The sequence below is a fragment of the Patiria miniata genome, unplaced genomic scaffold (genome assembly GCF_015706575.1).
Source record: "Patiria miniata isolate m_02_andy unplaced genomic scaffold, ASM1570657v1 HiC_scaffold_1, whole genome shotgun sequence".
In the NCBI taxonomy this organism is placed as follows: Eukaryota; Metazoa; Echinodermata; class Asteroidea; order Valvatida; family Asterinidae; genus Patiria; species Patiria miniata.
This window is the reverse complement of record NW_024037047.1, coordinates 24,617,203-24,640,303: the sequence shown is the minus strand read 5'-3', so window position 1 is coordinate 24,640,303 and position 23,101 is coordinate 24,617,203. Positions and strand designations below refer to the sequence as shown.

The following is a 23,101-nucleotide window of genomic DNA, read 5'->3' as shown; positions in this document are numbered from 1 at the left end:
ACAACTTATTAACTAGCTAACTTGGTGGGCTATTGTTTTTTTTAATATTAAACTACAAAAAACACAAGCAGAAATTACACTTCACTTAACAAGCTTTCATCTAAATAATATCACCATATATTCATAATTTAATTAAGTGTCATAATGGCATTGTCTAATTTTGTTACATGCATTTTCCTCACGTTATTCTAGACTTCATTTTTTTCCCTTATTCCTTTTTCCAGACATATACATTGGACTTTAGCACTTTAGTACTTCGGCAAAGCACTTGGGAACGTTGGCACCTACTTACTTCTGTGTCATTAAAGTCTACTACTTTAGCGATAAAAAGTAATTTTCTCTCATAATTGCCTTCTGCAAAGTAATGTTACACAGTATACACTTTTTCAGATTTTTTTTTCAGAAATGACCTTAACTTCAATATAACGTCATGATGGTGGATATACAGCTACTGCGGGTAATAAACATTAGTTTAATGGAAAATAGATTACTTAACAATGTTGCATTTACAATATAAATCAATATTGAAATACCTAAACACAAGAAAATCCCTGCTGGTCTGCAATGCTTAAGTTTTTATTCCATAATGTGAAGGGAGGGGGATAGGTGTCCATTGGATATTCGATTCAGTTTGTTTAGTGTTTGATAAAACAAATAGTTATGAAGAAAACATACATGGGGTGAAACGTCGAAGTACAGCCCGGGAAATCAACTGTAACGCATAACGTAAAACGCCTATATTTTTAAAGCATGTTATCTGCCAAGACACCATTCGGCAGAATTACAATGCCAAACAATACAAAAATACACTTGAAGTAAAATACAACTGATCTCATTTTTTTTCTGATATTATGATAATTAAGCAGCAAACTATAATTATATTTGCACAGTTTCTAGGCTAGCTACTATGGCATCGTAACTCCTTCAAACTTATCTTTTACATGCTCCTTAAAATATCCAAGAGTTAAGAATGTTAAGGTTGTTTATGCCGATTGTACCATCAGTCTTTTTTGAATAGGGATGCACGTGAATTGTTTTCGTTTTGTTCAAAGAACACGTACTTTTTTGTGATTCGTGGAATGAATTATAATTATTATTTTATTTAGCCATTCTCGCAACATTATAAAGAAAGCAAGGAACAGCAAAAGTACTGTGGTTGGAGGACCTGCTGCACCGATAAACAAGCTATAATAGATAATAAATAAAAAGCTATATAAAAAAGCATATCAATACATAAAAAAGCAAGTGCATTATATATACATATATAAACATGCACTAAAATGTTTCAAACAAAAGTGAGGGAGATTACCAAGATAAAAAAAACTCAAAAAAATGACCAAAACGGGGACGGATGATTAAAAAGGCAAAGATACAAAACAATGAATGAATTAAAACATCAAAAAATATCTGAGGTGACTTAAGCGGGGAAAGATGACCAAAAAAAATTACCATGATCAAAAGAATGCGGAAGGATGATGACAGAAAAACAAGTGTCAGAATAAAAGAAAACAACACTGAATTTAGAAGTAAAAACCAAACCCTTTACAAAAAGAGAAAACCGGCTAGAGTTGAGAAAAGTCCTTACATAAAGACATGATGATGGAAACAAACAATGAATTAAAACACACAAACATGCACACAAATGTACAATGAAGGTAGGAAATATATATATATATCTATAAAAACTGCATTATATCAAAAGCACATTAAAAAGACTGGAGCGAGGAAGATGATTACAATTCACTCAGAGGAGCAAACAAAATCTTTCAGGCTTCTTAACCAAGAATTCAGCGAAGTTATCACAAAATCAATACGAAACTGTTTAGGCAATTCATCCCAGAGTCTAGGAAATGCATGAATGGGAGAGCAGTGTAAACGTTGAGTTCTAGAGACGAGATGTATAAACTGACGTCATAACCTTTAATGTGTCAAAACCAGCGGCTTGTACAAGCAAAGGAGAGCACGCGTAGAGAAAGCCCCTGGACATACAAGATAATAAGCCTAGCATCTTGTTGGCACGGGATGTAATATAACGGATATGACTAGACCAAGTGAGTTGGCTGTTTAACATAGATAGATACTTACTTCTTTAACAATTTCAAGAGATCCGGAATTCAATTTATATGTTTGTTGAATTGGATTTCGTTTACCGGTAAATCTAACCCCTTTGTTCTTAACCAGATTCAATCTCATCCTATTCTCTACACACCACTGAGACATAATGTCCATGTCCACTTGTAAAAGTTCCTGATCAGAAGTGTTGACGGGTAAATTAAAGTGTCATCGGCAAACAGTACACACGATGATTTTAGGCAAGACGGCAAGTCATTGATGAACATGTTAAACAGCAGGGGTCCGAGAACACTTCCTTGTGGCACTCCAGACGATGCTGTTGACCAGACTGAGTAGTATCCACGGTACACGACCCGCTGTTGGCGTTCACGAATAAAAGACCGGATCCACAGGTCCTCAGTGATATTGTAGAGAGATGACAGTTTACAGAGTAAGGCACCATAAGGCATGACGGGTGTTTGTGTTCAAAATGTCGTGAGTTGAAAAGTATATGAGACATTGAAATGATCCCTGTACTAATCTTATCCTAGATTGTCAAAGTGGCATGGAACACCTTATTGAAAAATTGGTCCTGCCACTTGGGAAGCGGTTGCTTTACTCGGCCTGTATAGCAATTATTACCTAAAGATCGGGAATTACATTCGTAGATCCGACATCGCATCTACTGAAACAGCACGTGTTGGACCAGACATCGTGTCTGCTGCCGACTTTTCGCTCTCGCTTACCGTCTGTTTTCTGTTCCGATTCCACAAGCCGATTGCTGTCCTTTTCCCCATGTCTATTACGGCTGTCCCAAACGTTGGCAAGAGTCCAGATCCCTTTCTCTTCTTAGGGAGATCCAAGGGCGCCAGTCTCGCCTTCAATGTCTCCATGTTGCCGATGTCTAGGTCTTCCAGATTCGTCATGATTTTCTGATTTTTCATATTTTGTTCGAACTCCCCCTGAATTTCGTCCCGTATTTCTTCACTTTTATAAGTGGCTGAGACATGGAGACATTCAACAAAATGAAAGTACTTTAAACTATGGCTCAGGAATCCTGCAAACTTCTCAGCGGGTGATCCATGCAGCAGATACAGTGTCTTTAATCTTCCCCACAACACCGCGCCATCCTTCTCCATTTCCCTCTGAACTTCATCAAACCCTTTATCTTGTACTCTGCACAGAGACAGTCTCAGATCCGTCAAATTGTTGCACTTACGCAGCAGTAAGCTTGTTACCGCCACAAAGGCTCTGTCGTCAAACTGTTTATTCAGTCGGAGATCCAGCTTTTTCAAGTTTGGGAGTTGGTCAGCATTTCTTGCCAAGTCGGAAATAGCCTCAGAACTCAGAATCGTCCCAACCAGAACCAGACTCTCAAGCATTTCCAGACGAGGAAGGTAGCGAGCCAGGTCTCTTGCTGCACCCGATGAGTAGCACTCCCCTGCCTGTGACTCTAAGAGCTCCTGTAGACCAAAAGACTGCACAGTATGAAGAACACTGATGTCTGACTCGTCAGGAGGAAACCGAGGCATGTCTTGGTTGCTGGATTTTATTCTTTCACGCAGCTTTTTGAGAACAGCCTGTTCATTTTCAATGTCAATGATATCACACGATTCAATATCAACATTTCTAGGCTTGCTTATAGATTCGTCCTCATTACCACAAGCCTCACTTGATGAGTCGCCGACATCGGACTCTGATTGGGTTGAAAGCGATACCTCGTCACATTTGTTTTCCCTACCTGGTTGAAGCTCGGATTTTGTAGATTGGACCTCCTTCTGTATCGGATTATTGTGTTCAGATTCAGATGGATGACTTCTAATAGGTGGGGGAATCTGTCGGAGTTCCTCGATGTCCTCCTGTGATGATGGGACTGTTCCCTTGTAGATTTCAGTTGTCGATGGCTGACTCTCTTCAGTTTTTGTATGCTCTGTCTTCAACTCAGGAACCTTTTGCCCGTGGACAAAGTGCTCAATATATTCATTGAGCTCAGACCAGTCATGTTGACCAATTCGCAATAATTCAATAGACTTCACATTCAGCTTGCTCCTATCGTCTGGCTGAGCATGTTCGAGTAGGTACGACAACAGACGCAATTTGTAACTCGATATCCCAATTAAGCGGACCCTCCCGTCAGGAAAGACCGATTTCAGCTTCTTGTTCAAGGCGCCCTCACACTGCCCCTCGAAATTCAGCTGGAGACACAACTCTACGAAATTCTGCATTTGTAGCAATTCATGGAGGAGTCGGGCTTGACGGTATTCTTTGACAATGATCTTTGCGAAGTAGTTGACAAGAGCTTCTCTGTCAAACTTTTTAGCTTGGATAGCAAACTGGAATACATTTGAAAGCCTCTGGAGAATATCTGTGTGACCAATCTCTGTGATGCCATCAACCCATTGTTCAACCCTTTCCGTGGTCTCAGCAAAGAACTGAGCAACGCAAAGCTCCTCAAGAATCTCCAAAACAAAATAAACCCTTTTATTCCTAGGACTTGTCAGGAGAGCGAGCTCTATATCCTCCCTCATAGGATCTGGTTTGGTTCCTCTTTCCTCCTTCCGTTTACAACAAAGATATGCTCTCCTATTCTTTACTTTAGATACCTCAATACTTTGTTCCGCAGATTCAACCTGGGACTCACTGAGCAACGGACGTAGCAGTCCAAGTTGTATTGCATCATCCAAGATATGGTCTTCATTTCCTGACGCATTCAAGAAGTCCTCTGTCGAGAAGTCTGCATTATCTTCATAACTGTCAATCAGTCTTGAATGGGCAACTCTACCAAGCTCTGTAATTACCTTCAGTTTGTCTTTCATGGGATCCCTGAGTTGGTTTCCCTCAGTGACACCTTCCTCTAGACTTCCTTTCTTGTTGACCCTGCATTTGACCAATGTGCGGAATAAATATGACATAGTAACGTCGGGTTTGAAAGCATCTCCTTTTGTCCAGATTGACAGCTGACAGAGAGCTGCCAAGACGGCTGGGAGACACGAAATATCCGGTTGAAGAATGTGCTCCTCTATATATCGATGAATGTTTCGTTTCTGTTTCGTTGTAGCTGTTTTGGGGGTCTCTATCTCTGGATATCCAGCAGTGGAAGTGCTGGCTTTTGTTTCTAGAGGAATTGAATCCGATGTTGGCTTAGCTTTACTCTTGACTGCCGTGTGCTCAGGGGTACTTTTCTTGTTGTCTTCAGCAGTATCCAATACTACGTTAATGTATTCGATAGCAGTTATGAACGAAAAACCACTAATGGTGACAATGCGCATGTTATGTTTTCGTGACGCAGCTTTTGCAAACTTAGAGTTTCTAGTGGTAACAATTAAATGACAGCCAAGAAATCCATTGACCGTCATAAATTCAATGACAGCGTCAATGTCGTCCTTGCCATTACAGTCATCAACCAAAATTGTCAGGTTGCGTTTGTCTCGTGCGTAGTGTGCATTAATGGATTCGGCCGAAATGTTTGCGTCTTTTGGAATCATGCATTCAACGACTACTTCGCCGATGGTTTTAGATTTAATAAGCAACCAAGCTGGGATAAGAACAACTATCTGATCTCTACCCCATAGTGCACGTTCCCTTCCGATGGCCCAGTCGTATATCAGTCTGTGCAAAAACGTAGTCTTACCACAACCCCGTCTACCTTGTATTATAGCATGCTTACTGGCCAATTCTGGAATACCATCATCAAAGATACCAGACTCCGAGTGTAATTTATACTTTACAGTGCTTCCTCCGTGAGAGACATTGACGAACATCTCCAAGGGCTTGTAGACTGAATCTATTGATGCGAAGCAAACATCTCCCGCGTCAACCCACGGTGTAATGGGAATTCTCTCAAATTTGATGATCACAAATGATTTTATCTTCTTGGCAAGTTTCTTTAAAACAGGCTCTGTAAAAGGCAAAAACATTTCATATTAATATTTATTGGACTGCAGGTTTCATTGAACTTGAACTTTAACCGTGCAGTATTGTAAATCAATGAACTGTACCTCACCTACAATTCTTCCAGCTAACAATGAAAAAAACAAATCGAAAAATGCTCATTGGAATATTTCAGCAGGGGTACCAAACTTATGAGAAACGTTGCAACATTCATGGTAAATTTCCGGTGTGTTATTGTTTAAATACTTGTTTCCCACAGATTTCTCTAATAAACGCTATTGTTTTCATACCTTGTTTATCCACCGGTTTGTAGTCACTTCTCTCAACAGTCCCCAATGTTTCCAAATTACTTTTCTCCCCCGAGACCTGTCTTATTAACCTTGTAATTTTCTTACCTCGTTTACCCACCAGTCTGAAGACACCAAGAAGAATGATGACGCATAAAGGCACGCAAACACCGATGGCGACGACATGGGACAATCCAGGAGCACCGTTTGAATCTAATACAAAGAATCGGAGAATCAACCTACAATTAACACACAGACTGTAAGAATGGAATACAAACATATTTTGTCAATAGTAAACGTTGGCCTGAAATGAAAAGTGATTGTTTATTCGAAGGGATTATCACGCCATGGCGTGTAATTTACACTTTCCATCAACGTTCTTTTAGTGCAGATGATTTCTATAAGTATATTTTCAAAAGCAGTAACTGTTTCGCCTTAAACAACTACAGCAACATTATTCTGATAAATATAACAAGACCAACACCAGGACAACATGGTACAAGATGTGACCATCAAACATTTAAGTAAGGTCACAGAAAATAGGCTTAAGCGTTCTAACACGACGTAGATGATCAAAACATTGCATAAACTTACTCTCCATCAATACACCCACGTATGATCTGATCAGATCACCATTCGCAGGGAAGACATGACACCAGTATCTGACGTCACCATCTTGGGAGCAATTGTTTAGCAGCAGAGCGCCCTCAATTGATATTCCGAGGCAGCTATTGTCTCCCAGATCAGACATCTTTATGGGACCATCTGGTAGATTCATTGTGCCGATCACAGTGGTAGACTCTGCATCAGGGGCTCCAAAGGACCAGAATAAAGTTGATTTGGTTGTCAATGAGATGTCTGAGAGGGCCGGACATCGAAGAGAAAATCTACTTTCAGGTTTGATGGTCACACTGTCACCTTCTGTAGCGTTAGCCTCGTCCAATGGAAAGCGATCCCCTGCAATGAAACAGCCAAGAAATATAGGTTGAAAATCATGCCCACAGATCAGTTACCTTCAGATTGAAGAGAAAAAAAGTCTGAAGTCTCTAACATAATACAAAATCAATCTTTACTCCTACCTATCACTCGGACTTCGACATCTATCTTGTTTTTATCTCCCAAAGCACATCGAAACACTCCAGCATGGTCATCCTCTACTGACTGAATCACCAAACCAAAGTCACTGACGAGATCGAATTCAGGACTAGAATCGACGACACCAGTCGACAGGTTGTAACTGAGGACTTGTCGATCTGGGTTGTCGAGCTTACTCCACTCCACCTCACAAGCTGTGTCGCCAGGTGTCCAGCTCAGGCAAGGGAGTATCTGCTGTGTGTCTTTTCGCAGGAAGAAATATCTTTCTGAGGCCTTCAGGGCATTACTGGTTGACTCTGCCTCCACTTCAAAGAAAGGTAAAATGTACAACGTATTAAACATGGACAATAGAGGATTACAACAAAATTGTAGCATTTTTCTTAGCAGAAAGCTTAGCAGAAAGAACTTGGACCAATCGATTCAGTTTCTTTTTCAGTGAGTAACGAAACGACTGCCTTTATTTCTACTTGGCCGACAAGCTCAAACAGCTTACGGAGCCTCACTTCTGACCCTCATAGTACTGGGAAGAAGTCACTAAAACTAACAACCAAACTGGGTATATGTAACACGGGTTAATATTTATATCTAATCACAAGCAAATGATATAATATAATAAATCCACGTTTATACATACAACTGGATGCAACGGAAAACAGTTCTGAAAAAAAAAGGATTCTCTTTTTCTGTGTTATTTAAATCTTTTGGTTGCATTAATTTCGTCGCAGAAGTATTGCCAAACCGACCTGTCGATTTACATACTTCTGGCATTACCTGATATCTTGGCACCGGTGTTGCAATTTCTGAGGGAACCATTTGACTGGAACACGTGACACCAGAATCTCTGCGTATCTTGAACGTCATTCAGGGAGTTGACTGTAAGCGAAGCGTCGCTACCAATGCAGTAATCAGCGCCATATTGGATCTGCAGGGTAGCACCATCGGAGAAACGGGCACCAATGATCTGTGTATCGATAGTGACGCCCTCTCCCGTTGACCAATACACTACGTCTGGTGTCTGTGACGCGCACTCACAAGGTAGCGTCTGCCTGCGTCCTCGCTGGAAACTAGCTGTGGAAGATGCCTGACTACTGCCTCCTGGAAAGGTTTCGCCTGTGTTATGAAGTCAAAAATTGGCTGTTAATTGATAATATCCTCGATTAATAATTCATTGACGAATTAAATTTCCCATTGGGGTCTATTTTTTGAATAATTGTAACTATTCAATACAAAGTGAATATTGATTGCAAGAGCAAATAGGAATAGTTATATTCATAAATTCACTTTTTTTTTTATTCTGCTGCATCCAATACAGTCCAATCTTAATCAGGCACTTTAGATAGGGCCTTCCTACAAATGAGGCTTTTTTTCCAATACACCACAATAGCAATATTGCCTACCTATAACTTGAATGCTGATTGCTTCATCTCGAGCTAGTGTGTCACGTGGTGCGACTTGACACACATACCTTCCCCCATCACTCTCCTGGACACCTTTAATGACGAGGCTGAAACCAGACTTCCCGAACGCGTACATGTCGCTCTCTGGGTAGTCTGTGTTACGTTTGTGAGTGATCAACGTTTGCGCAGGAGTCGTGGGACTGTCTTGCTTGTACCAAATGACCCGACTAATGGCCTCATCTGGACGGAAGGATGGGCAAGGTACTTGGTGCCATAGGCCTCGTTGAACGTACTTGCTTGTACCAAAAGTACTGTGAGTACTGTTAACTGAAACAAGTAACAACCGTTAGTTTTAACAACGCCATTGTTGGTCAAACCTTTCAGCACAATGCTGTAACTGAGGTGTGGATCTGACACCTGCAGTTCACACACAACCACCGCACGCATACTGAAATTAGTATCCTTGTGGAGACATTTCTTTGTTCTCGTGTAGTAAAGTTTTCGAGTTTGAAAGTGAAGTTTCAAAATGCTCTTATTTTAACCAGAATCAATTTTCTTGTCTAAAATTTGGACTTAATATTCCTTTTCTAAAACTCTTCCATTTGCGACCAATCAAACCACTTTGGAAATTCATAGTTTTTGAGTAAAATCCATAATTATATTGATTTCGTGAAAATCTTGTGGAGACGTATTCATAGAAATTGTCCAGTGGAGACGTATACAATCTTTTGTTCCCTAATGTACACACGTCTCCAGAGGGCACGGTGTATCAGATCATAGTGTTAATTGCGTACCCGACACTGAACAACTGCCTACGTCAAACATTAACCAAAGCTGTGGGTACGGAATTTAAAATTATATTTTGGGCTAAAGCAATCACGAATAAATGAGTAGTCGTTAAATCAGCAATTTGTTTAGGATGGAACACTATGTTAAACTTACTTATAGTTCAAGTTGTAAGTAAAAGAAAATGGATTATGTTTTTGGTTAAAATGAGTTTGATTAACCCAATAGGCCAAACAAAATTCTGCTTCCGGTTTCCCTACCTACCTACCTTTTATGGGAAACAAATGAAGGAAAAATCCTCACCCAAAACCATCAATGTTTACCTTTTACCCTTGACTACACGCAGACGCCTCCATTATGATCGCCTCCATTAAAATAGCAAAAAAAATCCTACATACCTACCCTAATTTCAAATGCCATGTAATTGGAAGCAGAACTATATTTGTTGGCCTTTTTTGTTAAACGCTAAAATCAGCGGTTGAAAGTTTCGATGATAACTAATTGGCTGGATTAGATATAAATTGAAACTTTTTTTCGACATTTTTGGTCGTGAATAACTGAACAGTATGTCAATTACGCCTATAGGCCAATGCTAATATATTAAAATGGTTAAAATATTCCCCATTCAGTAACTGATTTCCCCCACAAATGTGGGTTAAACTGACCACAAACTCTTAGTACATACAATGACAAGCAAAGCTTTATAGCCCAAGCTACGGGTTGAATTTAATCAAATCCGATAGTCGCTCAAACTAAATTTGGTCATTAGTTACCCAAGTTTTTGGTTAACTTGACCCTGAAATACCATGGTAAACACAGCCAACTTTTGGGTAGTTGCAGTTTTCACCACACAGTTGGGTTACATGTCAACCCATTCGGATTAATATTTAAACCATGCATTTTTTCCAGTGAAGTGGTCCTAAATATAGATACACAAATTGTGTCAAAGTTGAAATAACCGCTCAAGCAGTGTAATCTTTAGCAAAAGTATTTAGACTTCTAACAATAATACACTTGTTTGTGACACTTGTTTGCAGAATTGGATGCTGTGCATGGGCGTCGCCAGGATATTTTCTAGAGGGGGCAATTGGTTTGTTTTGCCAAGAAATGCCTGTATTTCTCAACACATTCTCGCTTTATCAGGGTTTTTTTCTTTTCTTTTTTTTCTTTTTTTTCTTCCTTTTTTTTGTTTTGTTTGCTTTTCAAGGGGGGGGGGGGGGGCGGGCGGGCGGCAAATGCCCCTTGCCCCCCCCCCCCTCGCGACGCCCATGATGCTGTGGTAACGTGCCGCCAACTTTCAGCAAACATTTCTCTACTGCATTGCAGGAACAGCTCTTAACACATGAATATTTTAGAAAATTAATGTTGACGTAATCTGATTAATGTTGGCCAAATAACATGCAAAATATGCTTTAATGTTTTGCCGGTCGGCATGACGTCACAGGGCACATGGTCTATAGGGATATGACTGCGTGCTATATTACCCGGTTGGATTTGTTAGTGTCAAGATAGCATGGAAAGAAAATATGTTTAAGCGATCTGTTTCATACAAAACCGCATGATTGATGATTGCTTCTAAAAGTGGTCAAGATGGTTAACGTTTCATGAAGTAACTTACACACATTTGTATTGGACTTTTTAATTTAAATAGTCAAACATTTTCTTCATCTTTGTAGAAACAAAAAAAACACCTATTCACATATGACTGAACATCCGGGTTTTTTTTTCAACAAATAATTGCACCAATTATCTCATAATTGTTTTCGTATGACCCAGAGTAAAAAAAACCCACGACAAGAAAAGTTCAGTTATTATATTTTTTTGATTTGTTTACTTAACAAAACTAGGCCTAATACTTACTGGAGTTTGCCGGACAGATATTGTAGGCTGCTTCGCAAAGTCCAATTGTCAACAGAATGATTGTCGTGTGTGTAACCGCCATGATGTCAACGCATTTGTCAATCTCACTGAAGAAAACAAACATAAAATCTCACTTTGGTCACGAACAAAAAAAAGCAAAACGCGTTTCGTATTATGTCAAAATTCATCAATTTACTGGGGGTACAATTTAAGAACAAAATATTCATTCATATGGTTAAACATTTTTTTTGTTTACATTTCAATACTAAAACTGACTTTATAAACGAATCATGTTAACCAAAAACAACCTCGTTCCCAGGTTTTCGAGCAGTACGCTCTGACCACTACCTCTTCTCTCACCCTGGTTAGCAAACAGTTTTGGATACGTATGCAAATGAGGAATAGTGTGGTGCCTGACTGTGCTTTGCATCACCGTTTATTTTTGTGTGGTGTTTGGGGTAAAAAAAGAATCAATTGGTCGCGGTATGATTTACGAGAACCCGATTTTTCTTTTGAAAGTTAACCTGTTACAACCTTATCCAGCCAATATGCAGTATCACATTTCATATAAATATGGGCAAAATGAAAAGCAAAGATTTTTTTTTTTTTGGAAAAGGTCTGGACGTAATACATGTTTTTATAATGAACGTGACAACACCAACACTAAGTACACGATATTAATCCATTGCTCACTAATTGTGCTATCGAAGCAGGATACAGGATGGACAATATCTACTGTTCTACACTGCAACAGCATGATTTCTCAAGAAAATAGCTCTGAGAAAATAATTTTGCTGCATACAGATTAAAAAAGGAGCAGTCCATATTTTTACAAGCAGTGTAGTTCGGTCAATTTAAGATCTATTTAAGGACATTAAATCTTAATCAGAGCATCATTAATTTTTCCGGGCCAATTTCAAGATTCTGAAACCCTCACTTAACTTTGGAATTCGTGATTTTAAAATCTGGAAACATATTTGTGTTCTATGATTTGTATTTTTCTCTTCCAAAATAATCCGTTTGGGTATAGCACCTTGAATGCACAATATCTATATAACTGCAGCATTATGGAACCACCCAAAAAGCGTATAACGTATTCGAACTCGAGCTCTGTGGTGTGATCAGAGACAATTTCTGACCACTTTCACCAGTACTGTCTTAGCGAAAGATACACCTTAGTACAAATGAGACACGAGTTCAAAAATATGGGGGGAGGGGGGCAATGTCTTCCCCATCCTTCAAAAAGTGGGGGACATGCCCTCCTGCCCCCTCCCCTCAGGATTGACGCCAATGGCAGAGGCACGTCTTACTCAAATATCAATCCCCATGCATTCCATATCCATGCGTTTCCTAAAAACACGATCATTGCCCCATGCATATTATTATTGCTGAAATGTAAATTCCAGTCAGGACATAAAAACGTTGTTCGTTAGATTACCCAAACTCACCATGACACCCGTCTCTTCACAGCCAACTAGACATATCTTGGTCGAGTCTGTTCTTCTTCTGGAGTCAGTTATCCCACATGTAGATGAATCTCGACGAAGAAACCGCGGTGATTTGTTGGGGTTTTTGCTGTTGCAGCACAGCATGCCTGTTGGACTACACAGGGACTTTCCAGTTTTCGTCATACATGTATGACTCCATGTATTATCATTACGGATATGTACACATGCGCACTGCAACTTGACCTACACCGTGACCCATAATAACGTTTGCATTGTTGCCATTAGCATTGACGAGCTGAATGAAAGTTCAGAGTGCAATACACAATACCAGGCAGTGCTATAGTCTACGACACAGTCACTTCGTGTGGGCTGCACCTGCAAAACGAGCTCTGTGCAGCGCATGGGCAGCATTTTATTTAATTAAAGAAAAAAAATACACTCTTATAGTAGAACCATTGGGGCCGTATCATAAGTCCGACGCCTCATAGGTCCGACACCTCATAGGTCCGAAATTTCGGACTTATGAGGCGTCGGACTTTTGAGGCATAAAATGTATTTATTCCGCCTCATTGGTCCGACGCCTCATAAGTCCGACGCCTCATAAGTCCGAAATTTCGGACTTATGAGGCGTCGGACCTATGAGGCGTCGGACTTATGAGGCGTCGGACCTATGAGGCGTCGGACCTATGAGGCGTCGGACTTATGAGCGGACCCCGAACCATTACCAGAGGGCAAAATCGTCAGTTTCTACACGAAGGCAACTTTCAAGCATTTCAACAACACAAGTTTCTGATTAATGAAAAGCAGTGGCCTTCTCATTTCGATAATTGCCACAGATACTTTCGAATTCAGCAACAATCGATACTCATCACCACGCAAACAGCACAATAAGTGGTAACAATAGCTTTTTTGCAATAAGCTGGTTCCGTGCTAACATAAACTATATGTATCATTAGTTAAAACGAAAGCAAAACTGCACTCAGTTATAGGGAACTTCACTCACAGCAAAGCGGCACGAAGATCAGCATTTACTGATCACTGTCAGTGTTTCATTCTTAGAGGCATTAACGGTCTACAGACAGAACTATTTCCACGTACGGCCTAGCTCTTGTGCAACATGGCAGTTTTATTCATCTTAACGATATTCGCGCTGACTTGTATGCATGCTTTAGATGGTAAGTCCGTTATTCTTCATTAAGAAAAAAATCAATGTAAATGAAGTAAGAATATGTACTTCATGTACTGTGAATCGCGAGCGTCGCCAAAATGTGTTGGGGGGGGGGGACTTTCACTAGCATTTTCTCAACTTATCATTTTTTTTGTGGGGGGGGGACTTTCTCTAGCATTTTCTCAAGCACCCTCTTGCCCCCACGCGACACCCAGGCTGTGAATTAAATAAACTAAAGACATTTCAGTGGATCAAGTTGTGGTTATGGTCTACTTGAATACTTCTGCCTTTTTCGCCCCAGTTTTTGTTTTAATCCGTTGGCATCACATTCGACCAACCGTACCCCACATAATAAAGCACAGGGAAAGCTGGTGGTCCGTCTACAAATCCATGCCTTTTTTTTTTTTAAATTTTCCTTGAAGCCGGAGCGGTAGAACTCAAGATCCAGGGAGGAAACCCAAGATATGCTATCGTGGGATCCTACATCACCCTCGCGTGCGTCCTTGACGGTGATTACACACTGATAGACCCTTTAGTCAGGTGGTTTTTCAACAACCAATCGCTGACTAGCTGTGGCGATCAAAACTTCAACGACCTCATCACCGGGAATGATACCTACAAGATTTGCAGTTTGACCATTGATCCCGTAACGGAGAGATCAGAAGGTATCTACGTGTGTGAGGCAATTTCCCTCGGCTTAGGCGAATTTAAAACAACAGTGCAGCTCCATGTTATGGGTAGGTCGGCTTCATTAAATAATTACAAAACATCATTATATATTATTGTTTCATAAAAGCAATCTCTTTTTTTTCTTCAAAATGAGTCATCAATTATTTTGTATGCTATAACAATCTTTTTCTTCCTTCCAACACCAAGTCAACAAAATACATCCTAAAACAATAAGGTAAAGGAAAGTCCAGAGCCTGCTTCGCAGACTATTGGAGTAACTGTGAGTTGTTTAGTTTTGTTTTATTTTTCATTGTATCACTCTTCGATGATCCCTCCCCGATTTGACGACTCTTCGGTTAAACGACGAGATGCGACGCTGCATCTGCTGGACCCCGCCACAGGAGCTGTGCTGGACGATCCCGAGTATGGCCCCGTCTGCGTCCAGTCCGGCACCACGCGGCGATTTGAGTGCAGGATTCAAGACGCCAGACCGGGGGTATGGAACTTCTCGTGGATGCTTGAGAATCAGACGATAGCTACAAAAAGCGAGGCACGGACCGGAGCTGGGCTGGTCAACGTGAGCAGCTTGCACATCGTGACAAACCCTGGCAACGAGACTCGGGAACGTAACCTAACGTGCCTTGCAACGAGCAGTGATCAGTCACTGAGCACCAGAGTGCTGATAACGTCTTGTGCGGGTAAGTATTGTACACAAACTAGTTTTTACTGGTCCCAGAGGGCCAGTTTATTATCCTCTTTGTAACCGACAGTGGTTTCAGACGACCTACAAAAAGCTAGTCATGGACCGGAGAATGGCAGAATAGTCATTGAGCTTATCGGGACCTTATCCTTTTTGGGTAGAATCTTTGTAACTCTTAAGATCAATAATGGATACCTTTACAAGTTCGGAAAGGTTTTTTTTTTTGGGGGGGGGGGGAATGGCATTTAAAAATGGAGGGGCTTTGCGCAGCGAATTGATTCATTTACTATCACTTTCTTTCTCGTAATTTGTACAGCTCACCCAAGTGCTACATCTTTAGGATAAACAAACTCAAGAATTTTGCCACTTTTGGGGTCGGGGTCCCATTTTATGGGAGTGGAGAGCAAATGGTGTTAACAGACACTGTAGCTGTAACCGGCAATCTTGGTGTTATTGTTTCCCATCCAGTGTAGTAATCGGGGGTGGACAGAGTGTTTGAATGTCAAATCATAAATGTTTTGTTTCCTTTTGAGGCATGATAGACATTTAATAAACACACGAAATATTTGCTGGTCATTGTTTTCAGGAGTAAAACAAACAATCCAAAGTGATAGTAAAATAGTGATTACACTCATGAGGAAATCTTTTGCTGTTTTTTTTTATCTGAAATAAAATACAAATTTATATTGATAAATGATTAATAATAATGGATGAATGAATCTCCTTTTTGAGTTCATTTCGCCATCTTTTTCCTAATGGACGCCCCACCCAAAACAAGTTCGGGAAAAGTGAGTTTAAACTATTGTTCATTCTTTATTTCGGCTCAAAACCAAAAGCTTTTTCCAAATGGACGCTCCGCCCACAACAAGGTCGGGAAAAACGAGTTTAAAATTGTTCATCTTATATTTTGGGCTCAAAACCAAAAACTGGAAAATACACTACTTTTCAAGTGGATTTGGGTTGCATAGCGTTTCAGTGAAAATCTCTGAAATTTTCAAGAAATGTACCCGAAATTGCATTATGGGAGATGTTTTTTTTCTCATGTGCCACTGACAAGAAGCCCCAGTGTACGTTAGAGGCTTCGACATCAAAAGTGGTCAAATTCTTCTTAAGCTTTGGCAGAAGCTTCTACACGGCTCTTGGTAGTCGGTCGGTCGGTCGTTCTATCTTTCCCTGGAAAATTGACCAAAAGTATGGTGTTTCATGTGTTCCATCGGCGTCACATTTTTCGGGGTCGTATTTTTGAGCTCTTGCAGGGGATCAGTTAATGCAAGACTTTCATGCAACACTTTTTGCATCACGGTAAAAGTAAATTGTGCAGTCTCACTTATTTCGTTTTGCCTGAGATAAAATATGTTTGTACGTTTTAGGCTAATATTGAAAGGACTCAGCTCATCAAACAAAGCTTTGATCTTAGATACTTTTGTGAGTTCGATAAAATGTGGATATTCAATGACAAAATCTACATTATTGCAAGAAACAGTTCAGGGCAGCAGGGCATTTTTGGAGACCCATCAATTTCCCTGCAAAATAAACAATATAGACACTGTATCTATCGATCGTTCCAGAGAATTTTTGGAGGGTGTTGAAAGATGGTATCTCTTTCGATCTTGTCTCAGGCTTATTTACTTCTGAAAACTGTAAGACTCATTTCCTTGTTTACGACACACTAGTCGAAGAGAAAGCAAAACGACTGAATAGTGAAACTTCTTGTCTTGCACTTTTCTGTATTGGTCTCGGGGTAACAATGTATTGAGTTAAAATTACCGTTTCCTTCCTGCTAAATATTATCCTGATAGACTATCGTGACATCGAAACCCGATCTGAAATGTGGAAGAGTTGAACAGTCAGCGGCCGTGTCACGCGCAGAGCCTTGTTCGGCCTCAGCTTCTTGTGTCGGGGTCACGCACGCGTGGCCCGAATGCCTACGCGAGATTTTACAAGAATTCATTCGAGACTACAGAAAAAAACACCGACGAACTACTCGGATGTACCACTGTCGCCCAAGATGACGATGTTATAATGAAAAGTTAAAATCGTGTGCTTTATTTTGATACCAAATATAATTGCTATTGACAAAATTGAAATGTTGTTACGGCGCGTCAAAAAAACCCTTTATAGCAGCAAAAGCGAGGGCCGATAGTTTTACGTGTTCATTCAATTCTTGAAAAAGGCCGAAAGAAATGGCAAGTTTCAGTACGTAGAGGATAGTGTGCGCTTCTTTAAGGATTTTTGCCGTTTAAAAATTTAGACTTTTGCGAGATTTCATCGATTTGCAAGTAAACTGTAATGCTTGCATACATAAGATGGCCTACAAAATAAAAATGAAAAGCACGCGCGAACTGCATGCGATGAATGCTTAGGAATGTTAAGCAGGCCATCTGAAGTTCGACCAATCAGTGGGCGAACATCTTCATTGGGATCACAAGGTCACCATTTCTCGTTGCTTGAACAATGGCGACCATCTTTTGCGTTGTAAAAAAAATTGAGGTGGTTGGAATACTTCAGAATATAGAATTTTTAATATATTTACGACATCACGTTCACGAGATTTTTTTTGTAGACGAAGGTTCATTCTTTTCTTTTGATTACCTCAACATTTGGGAGACTTTCTTTGCTATGTTGTCGAAAACAGTCCCGGACATTTCATCACGAAATATTTTAGTCGATTTGTCCGTGAAATAATATCGTCAAACTGCATCGAAATCTTTTATATATTTTTTCAGAAAAAAAGACGTTGATAGATGTATGTATTAGGTCTTTAACTACTTCAAACAACTTTGTTTAGATCGGTTGTGGTTTGCATTGAAAATTGCGAATTTTTCTCAAGCCCTTTTTACGGTCATCGTTCGCTAGTCTCGCGTTGCTGTCAGTTGTGTGGACGAGATATAAAAGCAGCTACGCGTGTCACGGCAACTGACTGTTTGTTTAAGGAAAAATAATGCCATTATGATGCTTTATTGCAAAATTTGGATGAACTGAAAATAAAAGGATACCTTCAGCTTATGATTCTAATGGCTGACCGAGTCAGAAACAGTCATGTTATACCTTTCCTTGTTAAGGTTTAAAGGTCTGGATTAGAATTAACCCGATACCTATCAGAGTCAAAATGATAATTTGCATGGTCGTAATAACAGTTTCATAATTTTTTAAGCCCAACAAATCTTGACAAAAGTTTCATTGTGATAAGCAAAGCAATCTTTGGACCTGAATATCAGGTCAAATATGATCCGGTTTCCGGTTTAAGTCTCGTCCTGGACATTGAGTGTGTCAGCAAAGAAATTCCTTGATTTGTCTTTAGAATATTTAAATTATCAATTAAAACAAGAGCCTGCTCGTTATTCAATTAAAACACTGCTCTTTCTACAGGTGCAAATGGAGTGTTTATCGCCATAGTAACTGTGGTCAGTTGTCTAAGCACATTGGTTGTCTTGGCAATCGTGATGTCCGTCAAGTTTATAAGGAACCGAAGAGAACAGCGTAGTGATCAAATCAAACGTGACTTGCGATCATCAGTCGACACGGTGAGCCTTCGTTTATTTTGCTGATTGATTACAAATTAAAAATTGGAGATATTAATAAAGGACGAACGAAAATAAAAAAAACACCCAAAAATGTATGTGTGTAGGAGTGCAATGATAATTGTCACGTGATTATTGAACAGGTTTATGTCTTACAAGACAATTGGAAAATGAAAGTTGCTTGAAAAAAAAATGGACAAAAGGTTAGGCCTTGAAAATGAGAAGACATCCAGGACATGTTTACATGCAATCATAATCAAACGAAAGCAAACGATTAATTTTGAGAAAAACAATTCAGCAATTTTAAACTGAAACAATTTATGAGTAAAACAGCATAAAAGAGTCTCCCCAAAAACCGTGCAAATTGTTCAAATACTAGGACTTGACATGGCTGTTAGTATTTCTGCTCAAGTTTAATTCCAAAAAGTTTATTAAATTGCCTTTATCCAGTCTACCGAGGGAAGGCTGGCTAGTTTGCAAACGAAATTGATTGTAAAGGTCGAGGAAAGCATAAACATGTTTTGTATCACTAATTATTTGCTTGTTTTCTGTATTTCTTTATTTCAAGGATGTTGCCTCTGACCAGGATGCTTTAGGACAAGATCAATCAGAGGTCGGCAAGTCATTGGAGGTAAAATATGAGGACAGAATTGAACCACAAGATCCACAAAAACGGGAGGACAGAATTACACCACAAGGTCCACACAAATACGAGGACACAATTACACCGCAATTTCCACACAAATACGAGGACAGAATTGCACCAGAAGGTCCACACAAATACGAAGACACAATTACATCGCAAGGTCCACGCAAATACGAGGACAGAATTGCACCAGAAGGTCCACACAAATACGAAGACACAATTACATCGCAAGGTCCACACAAATACGAGGACAGAATTGCACCAGAAGGTCCACACAAATACGAAGACACAATTACATCGCAAGGTCCACACCAATACGAGGACAGAATTGCACAACAAGGGCCACACAAATACGAGGACAGAATTACACCGCAAGGTCCACACAAATACGAGGACAAAATTGCACCACAAGGTCCACACAAATACGATAAGAGAATTGCCCATCATGTTGCACACACATACGAAGATACACGCACTCTGCAGGTGGAGTATGACGACACCACACCACCACAGGAGAAAACACCAATGCTACCTGATAGTGGTGATGAAGAAAACAATCTACCCCCTTGGGCTGAGAGGTGGAAGGTGCCTCGCTGCGACCTCATCATGGATGAGCGAGTCCTCGGCAGTGGGAACTTTGGCGAGGTACGATCAGGTGCTGTGATGAAAGATGGAGAACTGACAAGGGCTGCTATCAAAATGCTCAAAGGTAACCCATAACTACTTATCATGTGAGGTTCATTACACAGGCCAAATGACAATACACGAACAATTAAGACCCGCTCAAAGGTCTTTTAATCCAATCCAACCGTACATAAATGTCCGACATGGGTATATGCGCGTGTGATGAGCGCGGCTTTAAAGTAGTGGCATGGCATTGATCTCCGTTATGAACATGGCATTGAGTGAAGCGCACGTCTTGTTGTCCATGTGCGCAGTGGGCCGGGCCTAATGGGTCGGTCTGTTCTAATCACAGTTCGCATATACACGGAAAAATTGTGCCATTTAGTTGACAGCTAAATACTTTTAAAACGTTAAACACTGTGTTTCTCAAACAGGCCATGCATCGACGAGTGAGAGAGATGATTTCATCGATGAACTCCTCACGATGACCTCTTTTGACCACCACCCTAATGTCGTTTCTCTGCTTGGCGCATGTCAGCATCGACGTATGGATTCGTTTTGTTATATAAATATTTTTGACACAAACTGACTGAAAAAAGACACATTTGAAATTGAGATAGTGGATATTTATTTTAATTTGGTAATCTACTTTCTGATCAAATCGAACAAAGCTGAGTTTTGTGCTTTTTATCAAAATGAGTGATTTTATATTTTCTGTACAAAAAACTGAATCTGCTGGGACAACAAATGGAATCGTAAGTGAGACTTACTATATCCAGTAAGCCTCGCGCACTGCTTACGTTGGCATCAACACGTGTGTTTCTGACCATCAAAACGCGCGCCATGCGCACGTGCCCGCATGTCCGACAACAATCACCACTCTGATTGGTCAAACCATCATGAAGCGTTGATCGATCTATGGTCGTTCCCAGCAGCTTCACACGAGGTGGTCCGCAGCTTGTGTTTGTTAATGGTTTAAGATTGACCTTGACCCCGGGAAACATTTTTTTTCCGTAATCAGAGGTGCTGTACGTCGCCTTGGAGTATCTTCCCCGCGGTGATCTTCGCAGCTACCTGCGGACGGCTCGCTCACAGTCAGACTCAGACGACGATGCCTTGTCTTCCGATCAGCTGGTCAAGTTTGCCCTGGATGTTGCCAAGGGAATGGAACACCTTGCTAAAGCGGGGGTAAGTAGCCGTCGCATGTTTGCCTTTTTTTATGTTGATTAGGAAAGGCTCGGTTTTCATATTGACACATGCAGGGTGATTGACCCCAAATGTGGGTCACATTTGACCTGACACTTTTCAGGGTAAAGAATGGCATTTTTTCTGGTCAAAATGGTTTTCTCTGTATTATTTTCTTAGTCGAAATGGCAGGTTAAACACTTTAACGTTCCAGAGAAGATTTGACCCTGGGTCTGGGTCAGCCCTGACCGGACACTCTTCTAGGTAAAAATGACAACTTTTCATGTCAAAATGACATTGTTTTCATCAAAAAATCAGGTTTGGAGTCACAAATGGCCCTGAGGAATGGAATACAGAGAGGTGTTGTCTTGACCAGAAAAACAGTCCCGGTTTAAATCTGAACCAAATCTTATTAGAAAATGTCGTCAAGAAGAATCAACGAACACACCTCCTCAATGGTTTTAGAACCATTTGTTAATATTGTGTTCATAATTCTAAAAGGTGATCCACCGAGATTTGGCTGCCAGGAACATCCTACTATCTGAAGGGCTGACTGCTAAGGTTTCAGACTTCGGACTGTCCAGAGGGGAAGATATCTACGTCCAAACATCAAAGGTAGTATATTTGAACTAAACTGAACACGAAGACAACAGATACTATCTCACATTTTAATGAGGTTTTTTAACTGGGTAATTTGAGCACTGATTGGTACACTGCATATATTTGATGTTATTAAGGAACTGTCTCCCACAGCGGGTGCCTACAACTCTTCAAAAGCCCTTATTATCAATCAGTTAACAAATCAGTTGTTACTGAATCACAATTCACTAAAACAGTGTCAGTAACAAGCCAATCCCAATCTTTAGTGTAAAGACAGGTTGCAAGCTTCTCAAATACATCGCCCCAGAGGCAACTATCCTTTGTCACTCTTCATCCCAAAACAACTACGGTGATAACTAATTTTGTGTCATGTCATGGATCATATTGTGCAAGAACATGTCCACGTAACCAGTTGATAAAAAACCTTAGAAATGTTAGCGATGTTTATTCCTCTGCCTTTCATTATAGAGACGAGTTCCAGTCCGCTGGTTGGCTATTGAGTCAATCAGGTATAAGAGGTACACGACAAAGAGCGATGTGTAAGTACAAAGAACCTTGTTTATCGAATCGAGGTATTTTTTTTATGATGCAAGCTAGGCCAACACCTAGAACATTAACTTCATTTTTTTTAATTCCTAATTTAATTTCTCATCATCAGGTGGTCTTTTGGAATTCTCTTGTGGGAGATATCAACAATAGGTGAGACATATCTGCTTTAAAGGAATGTCTGCCCTTTTTAGGACTAACAAAATTGAGACAGGTGTCAACAAATGATTTAAGGCAACTTGACTTTGATCATGATCTTAATAAGTGTTCTCCTTCTCCTTGTTCGCTATATCTAAATCGTATTAAACTTATATTGTGAAGGGGGAACCCCCTACCCGACCACCAAGAGCGAGTCAGTAGCCAAGAAGCTGAAGGGAGGATACCGTATGCCCAAGCCCAGCAACTGTGACGACAAAAGGTAAGATGTCAAATTAATAAATATCGAGTGTCAGCACTTCTGCTGGTCAAAATTCAAGCTGACTCGCGCGTCTTGACAAAGCTATATGTGTCCTATAGGCCATACGTTTTGCCTACGACTTGCCCTTTTGATGACCACAAGCATATGATGTAGGTTGCGGTCTACGTAAATAGTTTCTTAGGCTTGTGGACAGAAAGGTGTAGCCGAA

General features: G+C 40.3%; 3 protein-coding genes across 3 annotated transcripts; 2 read left to right on the top strand and 1 right to left on the bottom strand.

Moving 5' to 3' along the window:
- Positions 1-99: 99 nt before the first annotated feature.
- LOC119732008 lies at positions 100-11,450 on the bottom strand. Its single transcript, XM_038205361.1, has 7 exons — positions 11,369-11,450; positions 8,723-9,049; positions 8,097-8,435; positions 7,310-7,630; positions 6,825-7,187; positions 6,339-6,443; positions 100-5,950 (listed from the first exon to the last, which is right to left on the bottom strand). The coding sequence occupies exons 1-7, from the start codon at positions 11,448-11,450 to the stop codon at positions 2,709-2,711; spliced, it is 4,779 nt and encodes a 1,592-aa protein (XP_038061289.1). The 3' UTR covers positions 100-2,708.
- Positions 11,451-14,967: 3,517 nt separating this feature from the next.
- Positions 14,968-15,698, top strand: LOC119732001. The gene is made up of 2 exons (XM_038205350.1): positions 14,968-15,351; positions 15,670-15,698. The coding sequence occupies exons 1-2, from the start codon at positions 14,979-14,981 to the stop codon at positions 15,696-15,698; spliced, it is 402 nt and encodes a 133-aa protein (XP_038061278.1). The 5' UTR covers positions 14,968-14,978.
- Positions 15,699-18,796: 3,098 nt separating this feature from the next.
- LOC119731994 (fibroblast growth factor receptor 1-like) lies at positions 18,797-22,897 on the top strand. The gene is made up of 8 exons (XM_038205338.1): positions 18,797-18,877; positions 19,443-20,229; positions 20,579-20,689; positions 21,166-21,332; positions 21,831-21,944; positions 22,398-22,468; positions 22,588-22,628; positions 22,797-22,897. Exons 1-8 carry the CDS (start codon positions 18,797-18,799, stop codon positions 22,895-22,897), a joined length of 1,473 nt encoding a protein of 490 aa, XP_038061266.1.
- Positions 22,898-23,101: the final 204 nt, after the last annotated feature.